The 25,183-nt window shown below is 43.2% G+C and overlaps 1 protein-coding gene across 1 annotated transcript in view; it reads right to left on the reverse strand.

The window, feature by feature from the left end:
- Nucleotides 1–25,183, reverse strand: part of LOC111155672 (DS cell adhesion molecule) — a 766,750-nt gene that overhangs the window by 20,997 nt on the left and 720,570 nt on the right. The window contains exons 29-31 of the mRNA XM_022515961.1: nucleotides 14,491–14,521; nucleotides 7,447–7,562; nucleotides 4,019–4,168 (exon numbers count right to left, since the gene is read on the reverse strand). Coding sequence (XP_022371669.1) covers nucleotides 4,019–4,168; nucleotides 7,447–7,562; nucleotides 14,491–14,521 — 297 coding nt within the window. The remainder of the gene's footprint in view (nucleotides 1–4,018; nucleotides 4,169–7,446; nucleotides 7,563–14,490; nucleotides 14,522–25,183) is intronic.

Consider the following 25,183-nt stretch of genomic DNA (forward strand, 5'->3'; position numbering starts at 1 on the left):
CCGCTGGGGTTCAGTGGGAAGTCTGCTTCTCCCTCTCCTGCTCCCCCTGCTCATGATCTTTCTCTTTCTCTCTAATAAATAAATAAAATCCTAAAAAAAATCAAGACCAGATGCTGGAGAGTTCCCATGCTTCAGCTGAAGGGTAGAGCTGTTAAGGACAGGCGTGCTTCCTAGTCATTCCCAATCTAGCCCTCTTTGCATCAAGGGTGCTTGTACATGCTCTTGTTCCAGATGGGTGGGTGGTGACAAAGGGATGACTCCATGTAAATATGACCCCAAAACTCAGATCAAGTCTAACACATTTCACTTCATATGTCTTTGTACCCTTGCACAATTTGTTTGTGCCCAAGAAAGTTGATTCAAGTTCTCCCGTGATGATCTCATTGGTCATCTCCATGGACTGTGCTGGGAGACCCTGCGTACATACCTGCAGCCTCCAATCGGCTGGCTCCAGACCTCCAGCCTATCAGATGTCTTACGAAATGGAGAACAAAGAGGCCAAGTGGACTGTCTGCGTACTGTCTAAAAGGTTAAACATCCTTTCTTTTCCATCCCTTTTACTCTGATTTCAGAACTTGACAGTGGACTGATGTTTAAGTATGTTTACTGAGTGCCTACTGTGTGTCAGACCCTGCAGCTGGAACTGGGGGTGGGGGACACAAACAGAGATACCAAGAGATGCCCCTCTTTGTCCTGTACCCTAACCCACAGGGACAGACAGGGACACAAACAGAGCTGCAGACACAGCCAAGGTCTCTGTTTCCTCTCGTTGAAGAGTTAAATAGCCCATTGTTGGGATTTCTCCCAACCTCATAATGAATCTTTGTTGCAAGTTGGGAGAACTAAAAAAAAAATTAATGCCTAGAAACATAGCTTCTATGATGAAGTCATGATAGAGTGCAAACAACATATCGTAGATGCTCTTCTTTAAACTAGAGAGCCCCGACCTTGACGACGCTGTCCTAGCATCATTAGAACAGAGTAATAATGCTGCCTGCCACTGAGGAAGCAGACTCTAGATCCTTCTCTGCACATGCGCCCAGCTGTGGTATGGAGAACCAACCACACGGGACCGAGAGGACAGGCGGCCGCACATGGGCACCACGACAGACTCGGGGCTCAGGGTGCAAGTGGAGGGCTGGGGGTCATCTGCGGGGGTGGGGGGGTGGACCCCCCACTGTTTCTACTTCTAAATGAAAAATGGGATTTCTTAGTCCCTCCTCATGTGGTTCTGGGGAATATTTAAGGAAAAACTGATCCCGAAGATTGTTTATTGATAGAGAATGTTGTGCAGACATTATTAAAGGAATAGCTCTGATGTTGTTGGTAGGTTGGTTGGTTGGTTTGGACTAGACACTGAGGCATGCGTTTGAGGAGCTCTGCCCAATGTCTGTAAACACTGCGGGATGAGGTCCATCCCAAAGGAAGGAAGCAGCGTTCTGGAAGCTGGGGTTGTTTCAAGGTGACGGGGTCATCAGGCTAAGCCCTGTGCAGAGCCTCCCAGCTCTCCCAGTATGACAAGCAAACTCCCGAGGTTGGCCCAGGAGGCCTGGCGACCAGTCCAGCTCTCTCTCTGGCTCCTCCCCTCCCCTTCCCCTGTGGCTCACTGCATTCCTGGACACTTCTGCTCCAACAGGCCTTAGGAGCTTTTCCCTCCCATTCCCTCTGCCTGGCAGGCTGCCTCCTGGCCATGACTCAGATTTTCTCCTCAATGGCGGGCTCCCCAGACTCGTGTTCAAAGCCGCCTCTCCCATCCTCTCTCACACACACCCCCAACTCACTATCTCACTGTCTCTTCCTTATATCCGGTTTTTCCCTAGTTCTCTCAGGTAAATGAAAAATGATGGTGTTCTTTGTTTGCGTCTGACTCCTGCGCTAAGATGAAGTGAATGTCTCTTTTGGTCTCACGACCAAAGTCCCCATCACTGAGCCATATGTCAAGTAAAATCTTAGTAAGTAATTCTGGGTCTGAATGTATGCATCCTTGCAGCTCCCCAGCTATGCTTCTGGGGTTACAGGTCTGAGAGACGTGGACATGCTGCCCATGTGCCTCCAGCCTTCCACTTGCCTCTTGCTGGTTCTAGTTTCTGCTTAGGACCGACATTCACATCTCTGCTGGTATTTTAAATGTCCTCGAGTCAGTATGTCCATTAGTCAGGTGGGGGTGTGATCATGCAGCTGGGAGGTTCCCAGTGCTTTGGTATAAGTTCCCTCTCCTCTATCACTGCTGGCCTCTGTCAGCTCTGCCAGTCCAACATTGAAGGGGAGGTGGGAATGCTTCCTCGTTTTTCCCGGCAGAAAGAAGTCAAGTGCTGTGAGTGTGGCAAGCTTTAGAGGTCCTGTCCCATGGCATTAAAGGCCAGGGACACACACAGGTCTAACACTTGGGGAAGTATTTCTCTGAGAGGGCTCTGGACAATCAGCATCAGAATCTCCCAGAATGTCCTTTACAATGCAGACTCCTGGGCCCAGTGGGTCAGAACCTCTGGGGATGGAGCCCTGGAATGGGGTTTTGAACAGACATCCTGAGTGATCCTGATGCATTTAAGAGTCTGGGAACCACTACCTGGGCACCTGTCCTATTTCCTCTGCCTCTTTCCTATTTTCCTGCTAATGTCTCCATCAGCTTCCATGCTGCCTGGTCATGAACCTCTGAGGTCATGAATTCATCCATTTTAGTCCCCCTGGGTCTGTAGTCTTTCCCCCACTGCACAGCAATCAGTGGCTCAGAAACCCATTGGGGCAGCCTCCTGAAGTGTCCAGACCCTGGACCAGGCAAATGATGATAGGGAAGCCAGTAGCTGGAGAGAATGCCAGGGACCATGAAGCAGTTCCTAAGGGCAAGGCTCTCGCTCCTACTCCCTTGCAAAGTTAACTCTCCCTCATGCCCTGTTCCGGTCTTCAGGGTGTGCGAATGTCATTAGGGAAAGAAGGGGGAGAGGTTAGACAAAAGAGGAAATAAAAGATATCTTTAGCATGTTCTTGAGGATAATTTTTCAAGTGAATTTCAGTAACACTTCAAACCATTTTCAAATTAAAATGTTATTAGGAACCGACTGGTTTCCTTCGTGGTGCTTGATGCATTTCATAAATGCCTTTCGAGTCTGAACTTATGAAAAGCGGTTTTTAACATCGTAATATTTATTTTTCTAATTATAACACTCTGAGAATGTAACTTTTTGCAGAGCGATTAGAGATTTAAAAGCTAGACATCAAAGCTTTCAAAGAGATAATAATCAGGACATCGATTTCTCAGTCTTTAAAGAGATTTAGAAACAATTTCAATTATGAAGGAGTAAGAATGTCTAATTAATAAGCTCTGGATACATATTAAGAGATTTAATTTCATTGCAGTAATTAATTCTCATATATTATGGATGCAGATATTAATAACTAAGTCAAACATAATCCCCAGATTAGCCAAGACTACAATTTTTCTCAAAAAGCATGTGCAGGAGGAAAGCACAAGGTCCGAGGACAGACCCACAGCTCAATCTTGGCTTCACTCTGCATTGTGTATACAACTTTGGGCTGTTCACCTAACTTCTCTGAGGATCCATTTTTTTTTTTTTTTTTTTTTTACCTGTAAAACAGAGGCTATCATATCTATTCATATCCATTATAAGTAGGTACCTTGCAGGGCTGCCTTACAGATACACGTCCAGGACATGACCTTTTAATCCTAATCCTGGCACAGAGTACATACTCACTAATGTTAATTACCTTCCTGTTTTCTAATGTCATCCAAATTAAAAAGAAAAATTTACCTCGACCTGAGATTTCTAGCACTTTCATAGTAAATCACTACCAAGGGTTATTGGGTTCAACTGACACAATTTGGATACCAGCTCAGATCGGACGGTAAAAACGCACTGTCCCAGTGAAAGCTACTATCATATGTATTTATTTCTGAGACGCGGGACCAGTGAGCCCCACCTCCGTCTGACGGGGACAGAGCGTCAACGTCTTGTCGGCATTGCCAGCACACACACACAGTCTGCGCCGTCTGACCACTTACTCGTTCCTGGCCGCGCGTCAGAAACGTCCACCAGGGGCCCGGTGGCTTGCGACACTGACTGGTAATGTACCGTGTGTGTCACCGTCAGGGACTTCTGCTTCGCCGCCTCCCCAAAGTCAGCATCCGTTAACAGGACCGTGGAGCGATCGTCTGCAGAACGGCAGGGACACAGGAAGCCAGACACGTTTACCCCCTTTCCACGTCTCCCTCGCCTTCCCTCCCCAGGCCCTTGTGTTATCGCTCATTACAACAACAGTTACAACCTCGGCTAAAAGAGCAAAAACAAGTAAAAATGCAAGCGCTGCGTTAGAACCGCTGCAGAATACTGAAAGGAGGTTATCTGTAGGGGTCGGCTTTCTGAGCGTGGACATGAGAGAGGCACGCACCAGAGAGGGCCTTCTCATGAAGCGAACACTGATTTGGGGAGGCTTCTTGTTGCTGCTGACTGTTGAACAGAGTTCGGAAATTCTGTGTTTGGCAAAGCCTCAGATGGAGCTGTCCGCAGAGAAGTGGGCACCACCCCATGTTGGGGCTCCATTGCAAGTCAGCTCTGTTTGCAGGCTTAGAAGAACCCCACTACAGCTGTCTACACTTGAGGGGCTCTCACGCCGGCCAGGGTTTGGGGTTGGGGGAGTGGAGGGGAAGAGAAGGGCTCTTCTTCCAAGTTTATTGATTCCTCTATTTGAGAGAGCCTGAGGTACATTCCCTTCCTTCCCACCTCTTCTGAGCTTTAATTATTCTGGAATGTCCTTTAATTAACTTCTTGAAATGACTCACTTGTCAGGTTTCCAAGCCCAGTTGGCTTCCTAAGGTTAGGGAAGCAGGAGACTGGGTTCAGATGGATTGGGAGCACTTTAGTGCATGGAAAGGAAGCAGTTGGTTGAGCTGTGTGTCATTATTTGGTTGTCTCCAGATTTTCATTACTTTGTTGCGATACTTTCCACACTTTCTTAAGAGCCTTTTACTCCAAGGGACGCTTCCGTTAGGATATGTGGATATATTCATACATTTTCAAGCACTGTAGCCCAGGATGTTGTTCATATGAGTTTATCAGTCAGCTGGGACCACGCTGCGGCATGCCTTGACACAGGAATGGTGATGTGAAAGTCATAAACAACACAGTTAGACTTCTGTGCCCAAAAAAGGCCCTGAACAGAATGAACCTTACAAAATCCAATTACTCAGGCTCTGGCAGGAGAGGAAAGCCTCTTGAAGTTAGAATAAAATTTTTTGGCAGGAAGACAGAGGAGAGACTGCCAAGGTGTCTGCTGGCATCCCAGCGTGGGATGCGGCGTGGGCTCCTACTGCAGTAGGAGCCACGGCTCGGCGCAGGGGGTCATGCCGCAGCCTTCCCATAGTCCCCACACTGGGTGGGCTTTCTCCAGAAACAGGTTCTGACCATTGGACCTGACAGCAGAAGCCCAACATCTACATTCGTTTTTCATTAATAATACTGACGTGTTCTGGTTTCCGACACGTAGCCCTGCAGAGAGCACTCCTGATTATCTGTGGCACTAGGGTACAAACTCTTAATGGGAAACTTCAGGTGCCTGTCAGTGTGTGAGGCTAACCTTTCCTTCTGGCTAGAAATTAATGGCACTCTCCTATTGGATTCCTGTAGTCAGAGACCAGAGTGTTTTAAAGCATCACATTTCTACTTCCCAATAATTAGAAAATGCCATCGACCAACTGTCAAGCATCACCGGGAGGTCAACGATTCTTGGTGATCAATGGTCCTGTAAATAACAGGACACATTTCAGGTGGAGGGCAGTGACGATGGACAGAATGATGGTCAGACCTTTCTCTAGCTAGCAATGACTACCTATTTCAACCACTGTGGGGACAAGGGTTAACAAGTCCGATGAGGAACCTTTACCAAAAGTTGTAACTATATTATAAGGTCAAAGGAATTATATTTTGATTTTTGAAGTGATGTTTCAAAGGAAATTTTGGTTTTCATGCCCAAACTATTGAGTTCAATAAGAGAGATTCCAGCCATACTCCTGAAAGATGAAGATGGTCAGGAACAAAGCATGGTGCTTTGTCTTGAAGTGAGCTAGTGAATAAAATCTTGTATATTTAGGATGAGTAGTGAGCACTCAGACAACACGGGTAGTATTCAACTGAATTTGGTTGACTGAGGGCCATCCAGGGCTTGACCAACCTTCTTCAAGTGCTCTTATGCCTGGGCCAAACTTAAAGCCAGCAAGAGCAGCTCAGGCCTTAGGATTTAGGAACCTTTAAGGTGAGATGTCTCTGCTGTTCTATTAAAACATAATCATGCAGGAAGGGGGCAAGGAGCGATGGAGATGTTCTGCCAATCTGGCCATTTACTACTGTTTTCCTGGCAGGAGGCTTCTAGCATAGGTGCCAGGAGTGGGGTAGTTTTAGCCAAACCACAGGATAGGGTTGCCCTGGGACCAAGTGCCAGCAAACACCTTCCAGAACAAACACAGAATGAAGTTTCAAAAGGGCCAGATAGGGCAACCTGTCTCAGAGTCTGTTTCCATGGATACTGGAAAGCAGAGTGATATTTCTAAGGTGAGGGCTTCTGGGAAGTAGCTTATTGATACAGAATCAGATGGTGACAGTCACAGGAGGCTAAGCTGGTGGCTGGGTGGGTGTCCTGCCCTGGTTCTGCATAATCTCTCAATGCCCCAGTTACAAAGTAGTATCTTTTTCCTACATTGATTGGGTGGGTTAAATGAAATGATGCACATAAAGTGCTTATAAAATAGATGACATTAGAGAGCCCTAAGCAAATGCTGGCTGTTCTTCTGATCATTATTGCAACGGGAATATAAAATCTCTGATTCTGGAATGAATACATCTGTGGCAGAAGGCAATGTGGAATGGCAGATTTTGAATGGGGAGGGCTGGAAGGAGTCAGGACAGTGGGGTTCTGGGAGAACCAGACATGGAAGTCCTCCAAGTGAAACACAGATCTGGGTGTTTCCCAAAGCACTGCCAAGGAACCCATTCCAGGGTGTCTGCAGGGAGAAGAGGTGGCTCATGCAAAGACACTTGTATGTTAAATGCTAAGTAGAGTTTACATGTTTTCTTGGATGAAGGCCTTATTGGAGCTGAAGAAGGCACTGAGTGGATTTCCAGAGGGGGCTTAGTGTGTGGTCCTTCTGGGTTTATTTGATTATAGGTGTTTGTTCTTTGGAGGATCACCAATAGTGTCTCCAGGAAAGACCCAACAAGGATCAAGGTTGGGGAACTCCTGTTTCAGGTGACCTCTGAGCTACGTGTGAGTTAATTTCCCCTCCACATTTGCTGGTATTTATTATTATCCTCAATAACAATCATCTCCCTTCTACCTTTGCTCATGTAGCTCTCATGTTCCCATAACTCCTGGGGTTTGGGCTGAGAAGGCATGGCTGTAGCAGACACATTGTATGAAGCCATGAACAAGGCCCCTTACCGATGGTCTCCATTGTGTCTCTCTCTTCAATCAAAAGCTGAGCCCTGGGTATGTCAATGTGCATCCTCAAGGTCTGCTGTTGCTTGCTCAAGGTGTCCGAAGTCCGGGTATTCTTACTAGGGATAAAATAGAGGGGATTTATGAACAAACGCAGTTCAGACTTACATGATGCCTGTAGGTGCTTATATATCAACTAGGTTTACCATTGCATTATTTGAACACCTTGTGGGAAGGGGAGGGGGAAAAAAAGCAAGGAAGGAAAAGGGGGAAAGGAGAAGGAAAAAATATTTTTCCTTCTTTCGAATGATATTTATAATATGAACCTTCAATAGTCAGTTGCGAGATTCAAAGAATGAAAACTGCCAATAGAAATTGGTTCCATTTTGATAGAACTTTTGGAATTTCCCCTTTCTCGTGTAATGCTAAGTAAAACAAACAAGAAAAAAAGGTGATTTTTAAACCAGCAACACTTCCATTTGTCAGACATGAGATGTTCCAGTGGTGGCAAGGGAGAAAGCATGTGCGCTGGCTGCTCGTTGGGTGGGGTTTCTATTAATGGATTTGTATTTACATCTGGTGTCATTTTATTTTTGTTCCAGTGACAAATCTTAAACCGTGTTAACTTCCCTGACACTAGTTTATCCTAACTCATATCACATTTTAGAATTAAAAACAAAACCCAACTACTGTAAGAATTTGTGTACCAGAAAATTACTCTCAGAGTGAGTTGTGTTCTAGAAGTAAATGAAAATAAGTGGTAAAATGGCATGGGATAATCAAATTCAGTCAAATTCTACAGAAAAAAATAATAATCTGCATGTTTCACAAAAACACACAAAAAATTAATAAAGGCTTTAATTAGAAATCTGCATCACAGGAGGGATTGTGCAGTCTTTACAGAGTTGTAAGGATTGAGAAGATTTCAAAATAATGTAGAGCTGACCCTTGAAGAACACAGGTTTGAACTGAAGGGGCCCATGTACATGTGGATTTTTCTCCATAAACACAGGCTGGTACTGTAATATTTTCTCTCCCTTATGGTTTTCCTAATAACATTTTTCTCTAGCTTATTTTATTGTAAGAATGCAGTATATAATACATAGAGTATGCAAAACATGTGTTAACTGAGTGTTTATGTAATGGGTCAGGCTTCTGGTCAACAGTAGGCTACTAGCAGTTAAGTTTTGGGGAAATCGAGAGTTATGTGTGGATTTTCAACTGTATGTGGGGGTCAGCACCCATAATGCCTGCATCATCCAAGGGTCACCTGTATATTCAAACAACTTCTAAGGACCAACGATCATTCAAAATAATTCATTGATGTGATAAACTATGGCATCCATAAATCCAGCCAAAATCGACTTTGAGAAAGATTTCTACTTCACTCGATGATTTACCTCTGCATTAGTTACTTTTAGTAGAAAATGATAAGAGGGTATCCATACTACGTCTGAAATGTTTTCTTCTCAACTAAGTGCTCACCAGGAGTCCTGGATCCTTTCTTGTTGACGACGACTCACCTACCTCTGAACCCTGTAGCTGAAGGAATGTTAATAATCTGAAGGTCAAGTTCACACAAGAACCCCTGTAGACATTTGCATGTTGAAGGCTGGGGTGATATTCTGAATGTTTTGTAATGGTCCTTCCCTCATTTGAGTATAAACAAAACAACCTACAGAAATGATAGCTTCCGAAAGGTGCTTTCTTTCCTACTTAGGACTTGATCTTGAACCATATTTCTTCCTCTGCAGAAGAGTAACTGGGTTATGTAGCTAGCTCATGCTAATTATGCAGAGCCCAAATTCAAACGTTTGGCCTGAATTTCTCACATGGTCTATATGTTTTTTGAAATTATTTACTTAACTGCATTTTCACTGTGTGTGTGTGTGTGTGTGTGTGTGTGTGTTTTATAGCATAGATTCTAATACTTGTGTGAAATGAAGAACATTTTGGTGACTTGGGGGCTGCCGTTTAGACAAGCTCTATTTCCACAAAAACAGATGGGGAACTGCTCCTCTGTGAGTATCTGAAAGGTCTGTTTAGAAACTCCACTAGGGACTTGAGCTTGTCCTTGCACCAAAAATAGAAATGTGAGCTAGTTCCTTCTGCTCATCATGAATAGTTATGAGGCAGTCTGCGGCTGCTCTATTAAACACTATGAACCCAAGCTCAGACTGTACTTAACAATAAGGGGACCACTGTCAGACCAGCACAGGAAGCATGCTAAATAGCCACTGTGCCCCACTGCAGTGGCCACGAGGACTTAGAATATGATTGAGCTTCATAGACAAAGACAATCAAAGCTGGAAGTAAATTTTTCCTCCTCCTTGAAGGAATGCATGCTGTCAAGTCCTGTAGCAAAAGGCATGAGCATGGCCCAACAAACCTTGAGCCTCAGGAGCTAACTGTTCCTCTCTCCCTTCGCACTGCTGTCCCCCTTGCTTTGAGGAAGTGGCCGTGTGGCTCCCTCCCTGGCTTCAGGACTTGATGCAGGTGCTGTCTTCTCAGTGGAGCCAGGCTGGTCCAGTGCTGGGCACTACTGGTGCTGCCCCTCCCTGCCCTCTGTTGCGTTTTGTTTCCTCAGCGCTGAAAACTCTTGAGCATATGTTTAATTGACTTATCTCATTTGTGATCTGTCTCTCCCGCTGGGATAGGAGCTCTTCAAGGGGTAGCCCCTTCCGTTCTGCCCCTGTATATCCCTGCGACTTAGAGCAGTATGTGGTCGGAGTAGGTGCTCAATATAAGTGTGTTGAAGCTTGTTGAATAAATCCTGTTGTTTGGGGGGTACAGTGGGAGTGAGTGACAAGTCCCAGAGGCAGTAATATTCTTCTCATTTAATGGGTTATTAGGTCTCAGCTTTCTTAATGTGGCTGCCATAGTCTATAATCTACTGTTCTAGGAAGGCTGAATCTCTAAAATTACAATAATTGGTCATTAAAACAGCAGCAAAACTTCTCCCCCACCAAAAAAAAAAAAAAAAAAAACTCACAAACAAACAAACAAAAAAACACCTTTATGAGGAAAACTCATTTGTGAAAAGATTCTGGATGTTTTCACTGTAGGAACAAAATCGCATCTGTTTATGATACGGGATCATGCCAAGTACGTTAGTTATTATTGAAATATAATCTTCCACTATCCATTTGCCCTCTGGCTGTCTGATGAAAAATGACAGAGAGCTGACCCTTGTTCACTGAGTATGGTATTTCCCAGCTTAGCCAATAAATTACTTGCAGTTTTTAAAACTCTTTAAAGTCTTAATATTTCCTTAAGCTTTGTGAGAAAAAAAAAAAACTAATGAAAAAGTCTGCACTTCACCCACCTTCTCAAATATGATATGAAACATTCCATAAGTTTAGAATAACTAACTGTAGGGCTATCAGGAATTCATTATAATAGTTCATTTTTTTTTTTTACTCTGTGTCTTAAAATAGGAACATCAAAAAGGCTAAACTCATTTACATTCACAGTTTGAACCCTTCTCCAGGCTTTTCCACTTTCAGCTCTGAATAATACGGGTCTTTGGATGTTAATCACGTATTGGCTAACGCCTCAGAGCAGCCTAGTCTTACCTCTTAGAAGGCTGGTATTTTGCTTTAAATTATGTTCACATCATCATAAAAGAAAGAAAATCCTTTCTATCTTAGGCCTGGTGGGTAAAGTCTCTCTTCTTTCTCTGTGGGGGGTGATTTGCTTGGGTGAAACAGAGGCGTATGCAGAAGCACGAAGCCCAGTGACGGGAGACGGGGGATGACACTGTGTGGGGGATACCCTGGCACCAGCTCATCTGTGTTTGTTCCACAGTAGCATCTGCCTTCCTGGCCCTCGGACAGCTAATCCCACTAAAGTATGCAGATACACTTTTTGTGGAACATGGTTGGAAAATATGTTATCTTCACCAAGATCCCAGAATGGTAAAGCTAGGAACAATTGCAAATTGTTAGCTTTAGATGTAGAAAGTAGAGCATACAGGGGGAAAATGACTGGCCCAAGACCACAGAACCAGCACGTGGCAACATGAGGTCTACAACGCAGGCTTGCGGCTCTATGTTCTCACTGCACCCGCCTGCCAAGTTCTCCATTTCCCACGCAAGCAGCAGCGAAGATGAGAGACAGCAGTTCTGTAGCCTTCTCTACACCAAGAGATGTGACTTGCCTTGATTTTCTGGACCACATTCAAAATATGGTTGGCCCTCTGATCTCCAGGTAGGTGACAGGGTCTTTTAATGCTTGGCCCCACCAACTTGCCAAACTCAGATTGAACTGACCCTTCATGATGAAAAGCATTGTGTTTACTTCTAAATTAATCCCATAAAAATCCACCTATTTGAGAAGCTTGGAAATTCTCTCCCTTTTCAATCACTGTATCCTCTGGGGGAAAACTACCTCAACTACCTTAAGTGGAAGTAATTATTAGCTTGAATGGTCCTAATTTCATGTTGGCAACTGTTAACCTCAAATACCACTATTAATTCCTGTTTTGCTCAGCAGGTGGTCTTTCAACCACAGTGATTGACCTATTAATGAAGAAGATCCTTTTTGATGTCTCCCATGGGTCTAATAAGAAGGGGGAGGGATGCATTCTAGGACATCAGAGAAGCTAATACCGACTCATCCTAACCAAACAGATGTTGAACATGTCAGAAACCACAGATTCCAGTGTCATGGGCTTTGGGCAGAGACATGGATCTCTGGTTGAAGAGATGGCGAAGGAAGTGGCTGAAAGGTCTCTGGGAGGGCTGCAGGACGTAGGCTGTGGTACAAACCAGTGAAGTGGACTGGGGTAGAGAAAGGGATGGTGACCTATTACACAGAGCAGAAGTCATGCCCAGTCTACAGGGGTCACTTGATGGATCTCCTGACAGCCTTTATCTCTACGCTGTGCCTAGTATGGCCAGATTATTTTCAACAGAAGTCAAAAAACCACAATTTTATAAGAAATCTCTTAGGAGGGCAAGTGATGTGATGAGCACTGGGTCTTATACGCAATTAATCAGTCATTGAACACTACATCAGAAACTAATGTGTTTCTAATATGTTAGCTAATTGAACATAATCATAAAAGAAAAGAAAGAGAAAAGAAATCTCTTGATTTCTAAATGTCATCAATGAATTCATATTTTTAAGTCTACATTAGAAAGTTTATTTTGTTTGGTAAATAAGCTACTATAAATTGAATGACTGGCCTTTTTTGTTTGTTCGTTTTTCATATGTTTTGTCAGATTTGCTCTGTACAGGTGCATGTGTGTCTGGATGCCTCCCATGTGACCACAAAAAATGTCCCAATACTTGATTAGCAAACAAGTACAGACTTGCAGTAGAGCAACTCAAGTCATTTTATATAGATTTTCATATTCTTCTCATGCAAATTCGATCTAGAAGGATGGGTCAAAGACCCATTATGAAAGATACATATTATAGGCCATTTGCATTTCTGAGTTCTCCTCTGAGGTCTAGATTCCTGCTACCAGCTCTCTGACACTTTCACTGGACACTTGGGAAGCATCCCAAATTCAACATGACCTGTATGAGCCTTTTCATTCCCATCAACATCCCCCTTTTCCTGTCCTAAAAAAAAAAAAGTCTCTACACTGCATCTACCTTCCTGATCCCTAACCTTAGCAAATGACACTTATATTTATTTAATTGTTCACTCCAAATATTTCAGAGTAATCCTGAGTCCTCCATAACAATATACAGTGCACATAGTTTTAAAACACAGCATGACCAGGGTGCTTGGGTGGCTCAGTTGGTTAAGCAACTGCCTTTGGATCATGTCATGATCCTGGAGTCCTGGGATCAAGTCCTGCATTGGGCTCCTTGCTTGGCGGGGAGTCTGCTTCTCCCTCTGACCCTTTCCCCTCTCATGTTCTCTTTCTCTCACTACCTCTATCAAATAAGTAAATGAAATATTTAAAACAAAACAAAACAAAAAACCACAATATGATCAAAAAGATGTCTGTGGAAAATGTAATCTATGGGCCAACGGCAGTTGAACTCTGCCTTAGGCCTTCAAAGATACTGGTGATATATGGGCTGGGGTATCACTGTGAATAATAATAAAAAAGTGCCAATTTTATATGCAAAAATGTGGAAAGATGTTAAATCCAACTGTGGTGGGGTGGGGAGTAGGAGAGACCCCATAACTCATCCTCTTCTTCTCCTACAGTGAACATCCTAAAATAGCAGCATCATTAGGGTTCCTAACATTTTTCTTATCTGATTTCCAGACTCTGATTACCCTTTTTCACTTTTGGTTTAATCATTACAATATAAAAAATGGTTCAAATGCAAATACTGGGGTGTCTCCTATAGCTGTGAAAATTCACTTATTTATTCAACTACCACTATTCATTCATCAGGTATTGTGCTGGTATTTCTAACAGGAGGACGACACATCAGGCTGTGACCCCCAAGACCAGACAGTGAATAGATACTTGCAGCAGAAGTGGATGAGTGCTCTAGTGTAGGGGTGCTCATGGTGCCATGGGAGCTGAGGGCAAGGAGGATCTTTCTTGATCATCCCATCTCCTTAGAAGAGTGCAATGCACAGTGCATTTCCTTTTTTTAAAAAAAAAAAAAAACAACCTTAAATTCAATTAGCCAACATAGTATACCGTTAGTTTTTGGTGTAGTGTTTAATGATCCGTTAGTTGTATATAATATCCAAAGCCATTTTTGGTTTTCTTTTCATTTGATTAACTGTTAAAGAAGAAGGCTCAACCTCGAAGGTGGTATATTTGGGGGCAAACAAAACCAAAGCTACTTCCTTATAATGTGTCTTTTATTCCCAGCTTAATGGGAAACATTCCACTGGGTGAGTCTGGTCAACCAGAAGACTACCAATGGCATGTGGAAAAGTATATTATTTGGTATCTATGTATCCTATTAGGCTTCATATGGATATTTGGTACATAGAATAAACTTTATGTGTCAAAAATAAAAAGTGCTATCAATTTCAGACAATTATTTAAAAAACCATTAAAACAAGTTGGACATTATTCTTTTAAACATGATATCTGAGATGGTATGCTTTGTTCTTACCTCATGAGCATTTCAGCTAAACTCTTTGCATCTGGAGAAAGAAAGTTAATATTAGTACATGGTAAACAACTCATTAACATTCACTTAGGCATTTATGACAAATATTTTACAGTCAGATGACAATAGCCATTTTAAAATGTACCTGTAAATCCATATATCACTACTAAGAACCAAAAGTTTAGTGGATTCCTGATTTTTTCTCCCTGAGAGAATATATTTAATATTTCTGATATATATATACTTGAAATATATATTTTTAAAATATATACATATATACATATACATAAATATGTATTTCAAAAACAGTATAATACTTTAGGACCATAAAAATTCTCAGACACCTGCTAAAGTCTCTTTACGGTGTATGTATTTGCCAATTTTTGAAAAAACAATTTAATTTCAGTAGTCAGAAAATTAACATTTTCAAGCTAGTTTATTTATGTAGTACACATTCTACTCTTTTTGTTATCAAAGAATCAAAAATTAAAAATGTATGACACTATAGATTACTTTAAGAAAGCATTATTATAGAGATGTAAGTCCCTAAGGTTGATTAAAGAATTACATAAATGGCATATCTTGTGTCTAGATGTTTATTTCAAATTCCAAAGTAAAAAATTTTCTCTATTTTTTGTCTCTGAGGACACTGTTTACTAAGATTTGGTTACCACTCTGACAAAAGAAATTCTGTCTAAAAATGATGTAGAAAAAAATTCTACATTTTTGGTGGCATTGCTTTGAAATTCTCATCTCCCTTAAAATATAATTTGTTTTTCTTTTTACACATGTTGTCCTGGCAAAAGATGAATGTTTCCTTTCTTAGAATACAAAAGCCCTCTTCTTGCTTTTTTTTTCCCTATTGCTTTTTAAAAAGTCTTGATGTTAACTGTAGTATTCAATAAACAGAACTTTCTGGAAATGGATTCAGCTATGTGACTAGCTCTATAGTGGAGAAATGCAAATGTTGGAGAATTTTCATTTCATCTTTTATCTTTGGGAGCTGACATTTAAGTGCAATCATTATTATGTTAGAGGAGCATGGGATTACTGAGGGGTGAGGGGCATGGGCAATCAGGGGGATAACCACCCATGGGCTGGTGTCTCCATGAAGCAAGGCTCGGTCCTTCAAGTTGGACATGCCAGCTCCCATCCAACCTCATGATGGGGCCCTGGTTTTGTGCACAGATGGGTTCAGTCTGGGAAATGAAACACTGCCTTCTACCCCACCCATATGGTGAAGCAAAGAAAGCAAACCAGCTTTTAACTTCCTAGTTCACGTCTTTCTCTGCAAAGACCAAGCAGATATGAGTTTCTTCTCTTCCTGAATGATTTAACACTTGCAAAGTAAATATATATATATCATGCCAAAAGCGTGGGATTAATTAGCTCTATGTAACAGCCAAGCAGTGGCTAGCTCAACAGTCTAAAAAAGGGGAGGAAATGTAAAGAGTACACACTGTACTTCAGCTCCTGATTGGAAGGTAAGTCAGTCTCCAGCATCTTCAGAATGGACCTGGTTTCCTCATCTTGCTCATTATCATCATGCTTTTTCTGTTCCTGAAGTCAGCACATTTTCTGTCCCATGATTTTCTTTACATCCATGTGCTAAGGAATTGCGGCACCCGACACGTGGGTGAGGAGCAGCTCTCGAACACCAGCTTGCTTTAACTGCAAGTTCTCTTTATCCATAACTAGCAGGTGTCTTCACTGTGGTTATGCTGGTCCACAGCTGCAGCCACCCTGAACCATTTTGGTCCATGATTCCCTAGGCTTACCATCTTGCAACAAACCCCTTTCTCTTTCTGTCTGGTTACTATGTCCTCCTCCTGATTTCATCTGAAATTCTGAGAAAAATTCCATTATTTGAAATATACTTCTTCTGTGAGTTTACCTTTGAACGTCACCAGTAGAATTTCACTCACAGTGATGGGGGTTCAACAGCACAAGGAGCACTGGGGATTGAGTGCGAATGTCTTCTGGGAGTGGACACAGGGTGGGCTGTGGTCAAAACAGAGCATGCACTAGAAATCTGGATATGTCAGTCTCTGCCTGGGAATTACCATGCCCTCCTTCAGAAACCAGGAAACGGAGACCCAGATACATTCCATAATCTGCTGCAGGTGAGTGGGAATTCATAACCAATGTCTGTTGGTTCAAACTTTTTTTCCATCACTACCCTTAACTAGGGCCACAGCCATCTAGTTCAGGTCAACCTGAACGTTGACACTCAAAGTCAATCTGGAAAAATCCAAGACTGCCCCCACTTTAAAGGGACCATGGGACCCAGGGAGCATAGACTCCAATGGGAAGAGAGCTCCATGGCACAAAATTCTGGAATTCGAGCTCCTTCAGGAAGCAAGGAGTAGGTCAGTTTGACTGGAGAGAGAAGTTTCCAAGCGTGGTTGTGAGTTGAGGTTGGCCAAGGCATAAGGAAATGAGGAGGTGGGACTTTGTGTTATTGGCCATAGTCCGGACTAAGAGGAGGAGTAGAAGGAGGGCAGAGGTGGTGATGGGTGGGTGTGGGTGCTGTATACTAACGCTGATCCATCCAGAGTGTGTGGCATGGGGGCTGGGGACGGGGACTTGGTGGAGAAGGTGAGAGGCTGGGAGGATTGGCTGCAGTGAGGATGGGGGTGGGGAGCATCTGATGCTTGAGCAGATGGATGGTGTCTGCAAGAATGGGGACCTGCTGGGTGTGGAGGGACCAGCGGAGGGGCTGCAGGGAGTCCGGGGAAATGGCGAGATTGAGGATATGCAGGGCTGGGTGTAGGGTCATGCAAGTCACAGCACAGGAAGGACATGGAAGCAGCAATGCGGTTGGAGCCGGAGAGCTTGGCTTCAATCCCACCACGGTACCCGACCATGTTAGTGTCCGTGGTGGGACAGGCGGGGAGGCTGTTCAAGGCAGAACTGGAATGGAGTTAGAAAGAGATGTCAGGACTGAGATGGGGCCCGAGGTCTTCATATTCAGGTAGGGACAGTGAAAAGAGGTGACAAAACCTGGGACACACTTTTGTTTAGGGTTGAGAAGAGAGTCTGGGGCACATGAAGAACACTGAGAGTCATGAAATCATGAAATTGCAAGAGCACGAAAGACTCTTCAAGTCAGCCCTGCAGTAAACGTTTGCCTCTCGCCACCGTGTCTTGGGCAGATACTCAAATGAGCTGGGACACCGAGCACTCCAGGAAGGGGTCGATGCTGTCGCCCACCTCCCATCTCAGGTCTGACTCGCTATCAAGTCTGTTGATCTGTCACCTCAACATGTCCCCATGGGACATTTGCTTTTTTCTCTCTGCTCAGTTGCAATCTCACGACGTGCAGCAGCCCCCTCCCGAGCCTCCCCACCTCCAGTGTGTAAGTTCTCTGAGTGACATGCGCCTGCAGGAAGGGGGATGGACCTGAAACACACCCCTCACTGTGTCGCACTTGCGCTTTGCAACTCTCAAAGGGAAATCCCTGCCAATAGAACTCAGCACAGAGCAAGAGCCTTCACGTGCTGGTCCCAAACGATCTTTTCAGCCCCGCTGCCACTCGCGTCCAGCCTTCAGCCCGAGGTTCTAACTCCTGCATTCTCTGCAGACCGCATGATAGGGCTCCTGGAAAGCTTCCTTTGTTGCTGCATCACATTCAGATGTGACTTGCACTGTGAAGCCCCCCAAGCCCCTCCAGGTGAAGCTGGTGCCTTGGTTCTCTGGCCTTCAGGCACCCTTCTGCACTATGTCCAGCACAGCCTTTCCCACTTGACATGGTGGCTTCCTGTTCCCACGTCCTCTCTCCATTGGCTGAGTCATCTTCCTCTCTAGGCTCAGTCCAGTCCCTGCTAAGCACACCATGTTTTCCTGGGGATACGCTTCATTGTGGGACACATCTTTGTGCTCTTGTGCTGAGATCTCTTGATGTAATTTCTACCTGGACATAACGAGGACACCTGGAGCCATTCACAAGCCATGCGAGTATCTCCAACAGCTGGGAGCCACCTGTCTCTTTTCCAAGTTGAAGTTTCTAATTTTCTCTGTCCCTCCTCAGGTGGCATAATTTCTAGGTAATTCTCTTCCTGAGACTCTCTTCTGTGAAAGACCTGTGATTTTTTTATTGTCCTTCATTAAATGAGGCCCAGAGCAGAAACTGGTCATTTTTTGATATTCTCTTTCTCATACACCTGTGAGGATGCAGTGCTCATTATGTGGGTTGCAAATGAGTTTTTACAAATTATGTAGATTTTACAATGATCCCTATTACATTTTATCTCTTTTGTTCCAGCCTTTCAAAAACTCTTCAAATTTGGAGTCCTCCCATTAATACATTCTCTTTCCCCCTTGGAGTTCTGCCACCTCTAAAATGGGCTCAGCCTGCCCAGACTTCAACCTGGCCCTCCCTTATTAGTCAGCCCCATCCCAAGGCTAGTGGAGTTTTTCTGGGCCTCTACTGTTCCCTATAATTTCCTGATTGCTCGCAAACCATGCTTTCTATAACCTAGACTACTTTATTTCAATCTGTAATTTCTAGAATTTATTGTTTTTGAAAATGGGTTTGGAGTATAACTAGTTTCCAACACCTTTAATTTGACTGTTCAAAGATTATCCAGAAATATTTTGGGATTATGTCAGGAAAATATTTGTCCAGAATCCTAAAACATCATCCTTTGGGGTCTAGGGACCAGTACCACATGATATCCTTCCTAGTAATTCCTACGGGGAAAGAGTCTTCTCCTTCAGTGCATCATCATAGCATTTACTGGTGTCCATATTATGTTGCTCATCATTTAGAATTCTTTAATAGTTTGTCATAAACATGTCTTCCTTCCTACTAGCAAGAGATAAGAACTACTATTTTATGCATTTTCCCCTCTTTTGCTCCCATAATGACTAGAACATAGTAGGTTTTGAAAGAATAAGTCAATTTAAAGAATCAGAGGCTCTGATTATTTTCTAAAGTTCCTTCCTTCCTCCCTTCCTTCCTTTACTCATTCCTTCCTTCCTCCCTTCCTTTTCTCCTTTTCTTTCCCTCCCTCTCTCCCCTCTTCTATCCTATCCTCCTTCCTGCTCCCTCTCTGTCCTTTTCTTCCTTTTTTATAATTTTTCTTCCACATTTTATGGTTTTAATAGCACTTCTCTTGGTGCATATCAAAGCGAAGCAGACATTGAGTCGTTCTTTCTACCTGCCATCTGTTAATATGAGAACATCATCTCAAGTCTTGTTCTTGCTAAACAGTCTCTTGTGTTGCCTGTCACATTTTTTCCCCACAAATTTCAGCTCAATCTGAGATTTAGACTTTGTGACACCTTTCCTAAAGTCCTTTGCTACTCCTACATATCCAGCCTTGGCTTGGTGTTTCCCCATTAATCTTTTGGGCTTGGGCGTGATAGAGAAATAGCACCAGGATATTTGGAAGGAAGGGGTTTCAAAAAATAACATTTGCAATGAGTCCTAGCAAACGGTATCTGGAAGGAGAATTTGGCGATTAGGAGGTAACTGGTCATCTGCCTTCAGGAGAACATTTTGGGGGGTGGGGGTGGAAGTGAGACCGTGAGTGTTCAGGAGCTGGTTAGAAGCATTGCTGCTGAGTATAGAATTGTCTTTCAATAATCTAGTGAGGAGAAGCAGCAGAGAGAAGGGCATCAGGCAGAAGATATGGAAGACAGAAGTATTGACTATAGAAATAAAAAAAAATTATTTTCCATGGGAAAATAAAATTAGAAAGTAACTGTTGATTCCGTGTTGATATATCTTCTAACTTCAGGCTTCACTGACAACCCTTTCAAAGCCAACCCAGTTGATGGGACATCCCGTTTCTTTTTTGACCATTCCCAGATCTGAGGAAGTTTCATGGAAAGAGAACTGGGATAGGGCAGTAGCGAGCTGGGTGCTCTCTCTAGCTCCGTCCTGATATGTGATTTTGGACAAGTTCCTTTAAGTTTCCATATCAGCAAAATAGGGCATAATATACTACCAAGTTTATACTCCACTTGTTTGCACTGCTATGGAGAGACTGAGACAAGGCAGCATCGCATAAAGTGTTACGGAGGAGGAAGAAGGGGAAAAAGTAGAAGATAGTCCTCTATTGATTACCACGTGACTCAGTGGGCTCTCAGGAAAAGGCACCCCTGTTGGGTTATGAATACTACAGCGTGGTCTCGCCCCGTTCCTGTGTTCTTTTTGTGGACCACTCTTCCCTTCGTGGGTCTGCACACAGCGCAGAGGTTCTCACCCACCAGGCAGCACCACCACAGGGTGCCAGGGGAGCCCAAGGCAAGCCTCAAACACCACAGCTGTGCCAACCCAGAGTCTGGGCCGTCTCATACTTTGCGGGCCCAAATATTTCCTTAAAAAAGAGAAATCCCATCATCGCCACACGTCTACACTTTCATTCATGACGTTCTGGTTAGGTAGAGTGGGGCATGCTTAGCTTCACCCTGTGGTTGGGCAGGGGCTAGCACACACCCCCGAAATGAACACCAGTGTGGGAGTAGCAGATTTTACCTAGATTTACGATCCTACCAAGAGTTCTTCGTAAGCTCCCTGACAACAGTGTCTGCTTTTCTGTGAAATTGAAATGGATCTCATAAAGTAGCTTTTTTCATAAGGGCTATGAGTCTGCATTTATATGTTTTTTTTTACCAGATGACAAATAGGATTTCCAATCATCAGTGTGCTATGAAAGCTGATCCAAAAACCACAACTAAATAAATATCCAAAAAAGAAAACCATATATACTTGCAATCTGTGAAAACTACAAGTACAAACATGGACCAACTAGAATATCCAGGTGGGGGAGGCGCCAGGACCGATGCCAGCTCTCTCCCTCCTGATGGCGGCTCTCTGTCCCTCACTCCACTAGCTGCCCTTGGCTAGGCCCTGCTGCCATCCTAATGCTCTTTTGCTCCCCACCCTCTGATACAGAAGCTCCTTTTACTCAATTCTCCCATTGCAAATTTGGAGTTTTGAAATAATAATTTTGTTAAGAAATTAAGGTTTAAGAAAAGAAAAAAGGAAGGAAGGAAAGAGGGAAGGAGGGAGGAAAGGAAGGGAAAGTTTCAGAGCACACGCTTCGAATCCCAGATAAACCACAACTTGGGCATTTATTAGCTTGGTGAAGTTGTGGTTAATTTGGGATCGGAAGCTTGTGCTGCTTCCTTAGATTATTGAAGTTGAAGCACATTTTTGGTCCTACAATTAAGGAAAGCATTTAGCTCATTTGCAGACCAGATGAAAGGGGTGTTGGAGCTTAGCAGACAATAGCCATCCCTCATGGCCTTCATCTGTGCCCATGTAGAACCACGAGGCCACATTCTCTCTGGGAATGGCCTTCCAGAACTGATCTGTTTTTATAATATTAACCCATTTCAAAGCAAGCTTAAAATAACTACGCTTCTGTTCACAGGATGAAAGGCATTTTGCCACAGAAGCGTGGTCAAATTTTATACCCTCCATTGATTTGTATCTGTAGCTTATTTGAGGCTCCAAAAGTGGCTTTTAGGCTTGGTATACCAGTCGACCCAACTGGCTGGTGCCAACACAACTTTGCACCTTCTTGGGTAGACTCACACTAAAGGAAGAAGTTTTTAGTGATACTGGTGTTGATTACTTGACATGGGAATCAAATTTTTACAAGGTTGGGGCTTCTGGGATCATGGACCCAGCCAGGGATTTGTTCTGTAACCTTGCACTTTGAAGGATTTAGTAGTGGGGAGAAATCAGGGCATGATTATAAGCAAAAGGTTGCTTCTGGACTCCTGGATAAGGTTACAGATTTTTTTTTTAAATGTAGCACTTGCAGACAATTCAGACTTTAGAAGATCGCTATGCTCTAAAATTAGTGAAGTTCTCAGGAAGAAAGAAATACAGGTTGGCTAAATTGCTTGATTCCCTTCTTTCCTTCCTTCCTTCCTTCCTTCTTTTCATCATTTTTACCTAAAAGAATGTTATGTTATGTTCACCTAACTAGGTTGTTAGTCTACATGGTAAAACATACCTTGCTTATAAACATTTAGTAGTTTCTAACAATCAAACAATTAAAAAATATGAAGTTGACCTTAAATAGTAACTCTAACAGTGTCCATTAGGGACCCCACAGTATTTTTATATAATCCAAATTTTATTTCCAGTTTTGATACTCATTGGTGGTTGCTCAAGCAACATAGACATATTATTATAAATGTCCTTATTTGGGATGATAACAATATTATATGAAGCAACCCTTTCTTTTGAATCTGTAAATATATTAGAACTCATTCTAATCCAGGCCCAGGATCTGTGCCTTACGTGGGTCAGGTTGAAACTGGGTGACTCTACCACTGAGCTCTATTTCATAGGGAAGCACCTACTACACTAAGTTCTGGCTACAGTTTTCCTCTATGAGTGAGTTGGAAAAAAATGATGTTATTAACTAACATTTTGGGGGCTCTGCTGGACTAAAATAGAAATGTTTGGGGGCAAGTCCAGCCCCCCTCCCTCCCCAATAACTCACATCCCCTATTCTGTCTTTTCATGGTGCACTTTCACAGTTAGAGAAAGATGTCTGTCTCTTGTAAGCCTTTCCTCACTGTTAATAGAATGTCAGCTTCTGTGGTTCTGGGACACGGTTGTAGCCCTCTTTTTTCTCTTTGGGACCTAGCCAAACACTTGTGATCAAATAGAAGTGGTTAATAAGAAAATTTCATGTTTCATTTAAAAAATGGTGACAGCCAGCTCATGGCAGATGATCAACAATGGTTTGTTGAATTGAATTGACTTCTGTGCCTCCACATTAAAACGTGCCATTAGGAAGCAGCTGGAGTTGGGGCCCCCGTCCTTTGCACTCTTGCTGCCCTCTTGTCTGATGCTGGGTTTGGAGGGCCTTGTGAAGCGTGTGCGAAATGCAAGACGAAAGACATGTTTGTACTCCAGCAAGCTACTTCCTGGGACTCTTTGCTCCCCAGCATCTCGCTTAAGTACACCCCCTTTCCCACAGTACTTCTTTTCTTCCTGCTGAAACCTTTGTGCAGGCTCTGTCTTTCCTCAGCCACAAAGAAAACAAAACTGTTTCTGGGGAGGGAAAGGCTGTGCTCTCCGATGTGATGTATTGCTTTCTTTACCAAGAGCCACTATGGAAATACCAGTGTCTAGGAGTAGAGATGTCCACAGTAACAATGCCAGTCCCAGGATATCTTCTGGTGGGAGCCCTTGCGAAGGAATCCCTGAATGATAAGGCATTGCACTTGTGATGAGCACCAGATGTTGTATGGAAGTGATAAATCACTTCATTCTACACTTGAAACTAATACACTATATGCTAACTAACCAGAATTTAAATAAAAACAACAACAACAACAACAACCACAAAAGAATAATAATAAGGTGTGTGGACCTGCCATCAGTACAGCCCAATATGTCATTAAGAGTTAACAGCACCTTCAACATCTTTAGAGACAGGGGAGCTCAGATTATGGGTAGAATGGGACAAATTAAACCACAGCTGGGAAGGAAGGAGTACTTCAATAGGGCCGGGGTGGAGGGGGCGGGGATGACGAACTTGGCAGAGGGTGACAGAATACCGGGAAGGAGCGCCATCATGATTAACGCACTTGCTGCCAAACCCTTGTGACCGAATGGAAATGATTAAGAGAAAAAAAAATTACTGTTGGTTGTAGAAGATGTTATGTGAAAAATTCATAGCCTTTGAAATGCAGCTAGTTAGATCTGGCCATCTAAATGCAACAAGGAGATCATATGATAATTGTCTTTCTCTGATTGACTTATTTCGCTCAGCATAATACCCTCGAGTTCCATCCACGTTGAGAGGCAGGGCAGGGGGTCAGGGGGTAGGAAAGGAATAAATGAAACAAGATGGGATTGGGAGGGAGACAAACCATAAGAGACTCTTAATCTCACAAAACAAACTGAGGGTTGCTGGGGGGTGGGAGGGCAGGATAGGGTGGCTGGGTGATGGACATTGGGGAGGGTATGTGCTATGGGGAGTGCTGTGAAATGTGTAAACCTGATGATTCACAGACCTGTACCCCTGAGACAAATATTACATTATATGTTAATAAAAATAATTAAAAAAAATAAAAATAAATGCAATAAGGACAGAACCTTGCTGGTCTGTCAGCTATTGGTTCCTCAATAATATTGTCTCTAAAGTCCAGAATATGGGATTCTGTTGTCCGTGAAAGGGTTAGAAAAACATCCTTTTGTTATCTTAGTGAAGAGCACTTGTGAATGTAATCCAACACAGTTCACCTTACACTGGGTTTCTCAACATAGTAAGCAGTATGTGGCTCTTATGTAGCTCTAAGATGGCGTCCCCTTCTCTCCCCACTTGGGATTAATTGCTCCCTCTTTTGTGGGTAAGTAGGATTTTTTGAAGCCCTATTTTGATATTCATGACATTTTTGTTCTTTTCCTGGTAGAAGTTCATGTGTCTGCCTCCTACACTAAACCCGAAGTTCAGAAGGCTCTTTCTCTTCGTGTTAAACAACAAGCACAAAGTATGGTGCTTAGGATATATAGGATTTACCAAGGTAAGTCTGCAAAATTAAGTAAGTGGGTAACGGGATTTAGCAAGGATATTTCAGCGAGATCGACAGCTCATCTGAATGATGGGGCTGTGGGAAATTTAAACGGAAGGGCTATTAACATGTACAGAGCATGATGTACTTTAAATATTCTAATTTTTCAGTGAAGTGGAAGCAAATTGATAGGAAAATGTGT

This window comes from Enhydra lutris, unplaced genomic scaffold (assembly GCF_002288905.1).
Source record: "Enhydra lutris kenyoni isolate GAN:26980312 unplaced genomic scaffold, ASM228890v2 scaffoldscaffold43, whole genome shotgun sequence".
Lineage (NCBI taxonomy): Eukaryota > Metazoa > Chordata > Mammalia > Carnivora > Mustelidae > Enhydra > Enhydra lutris.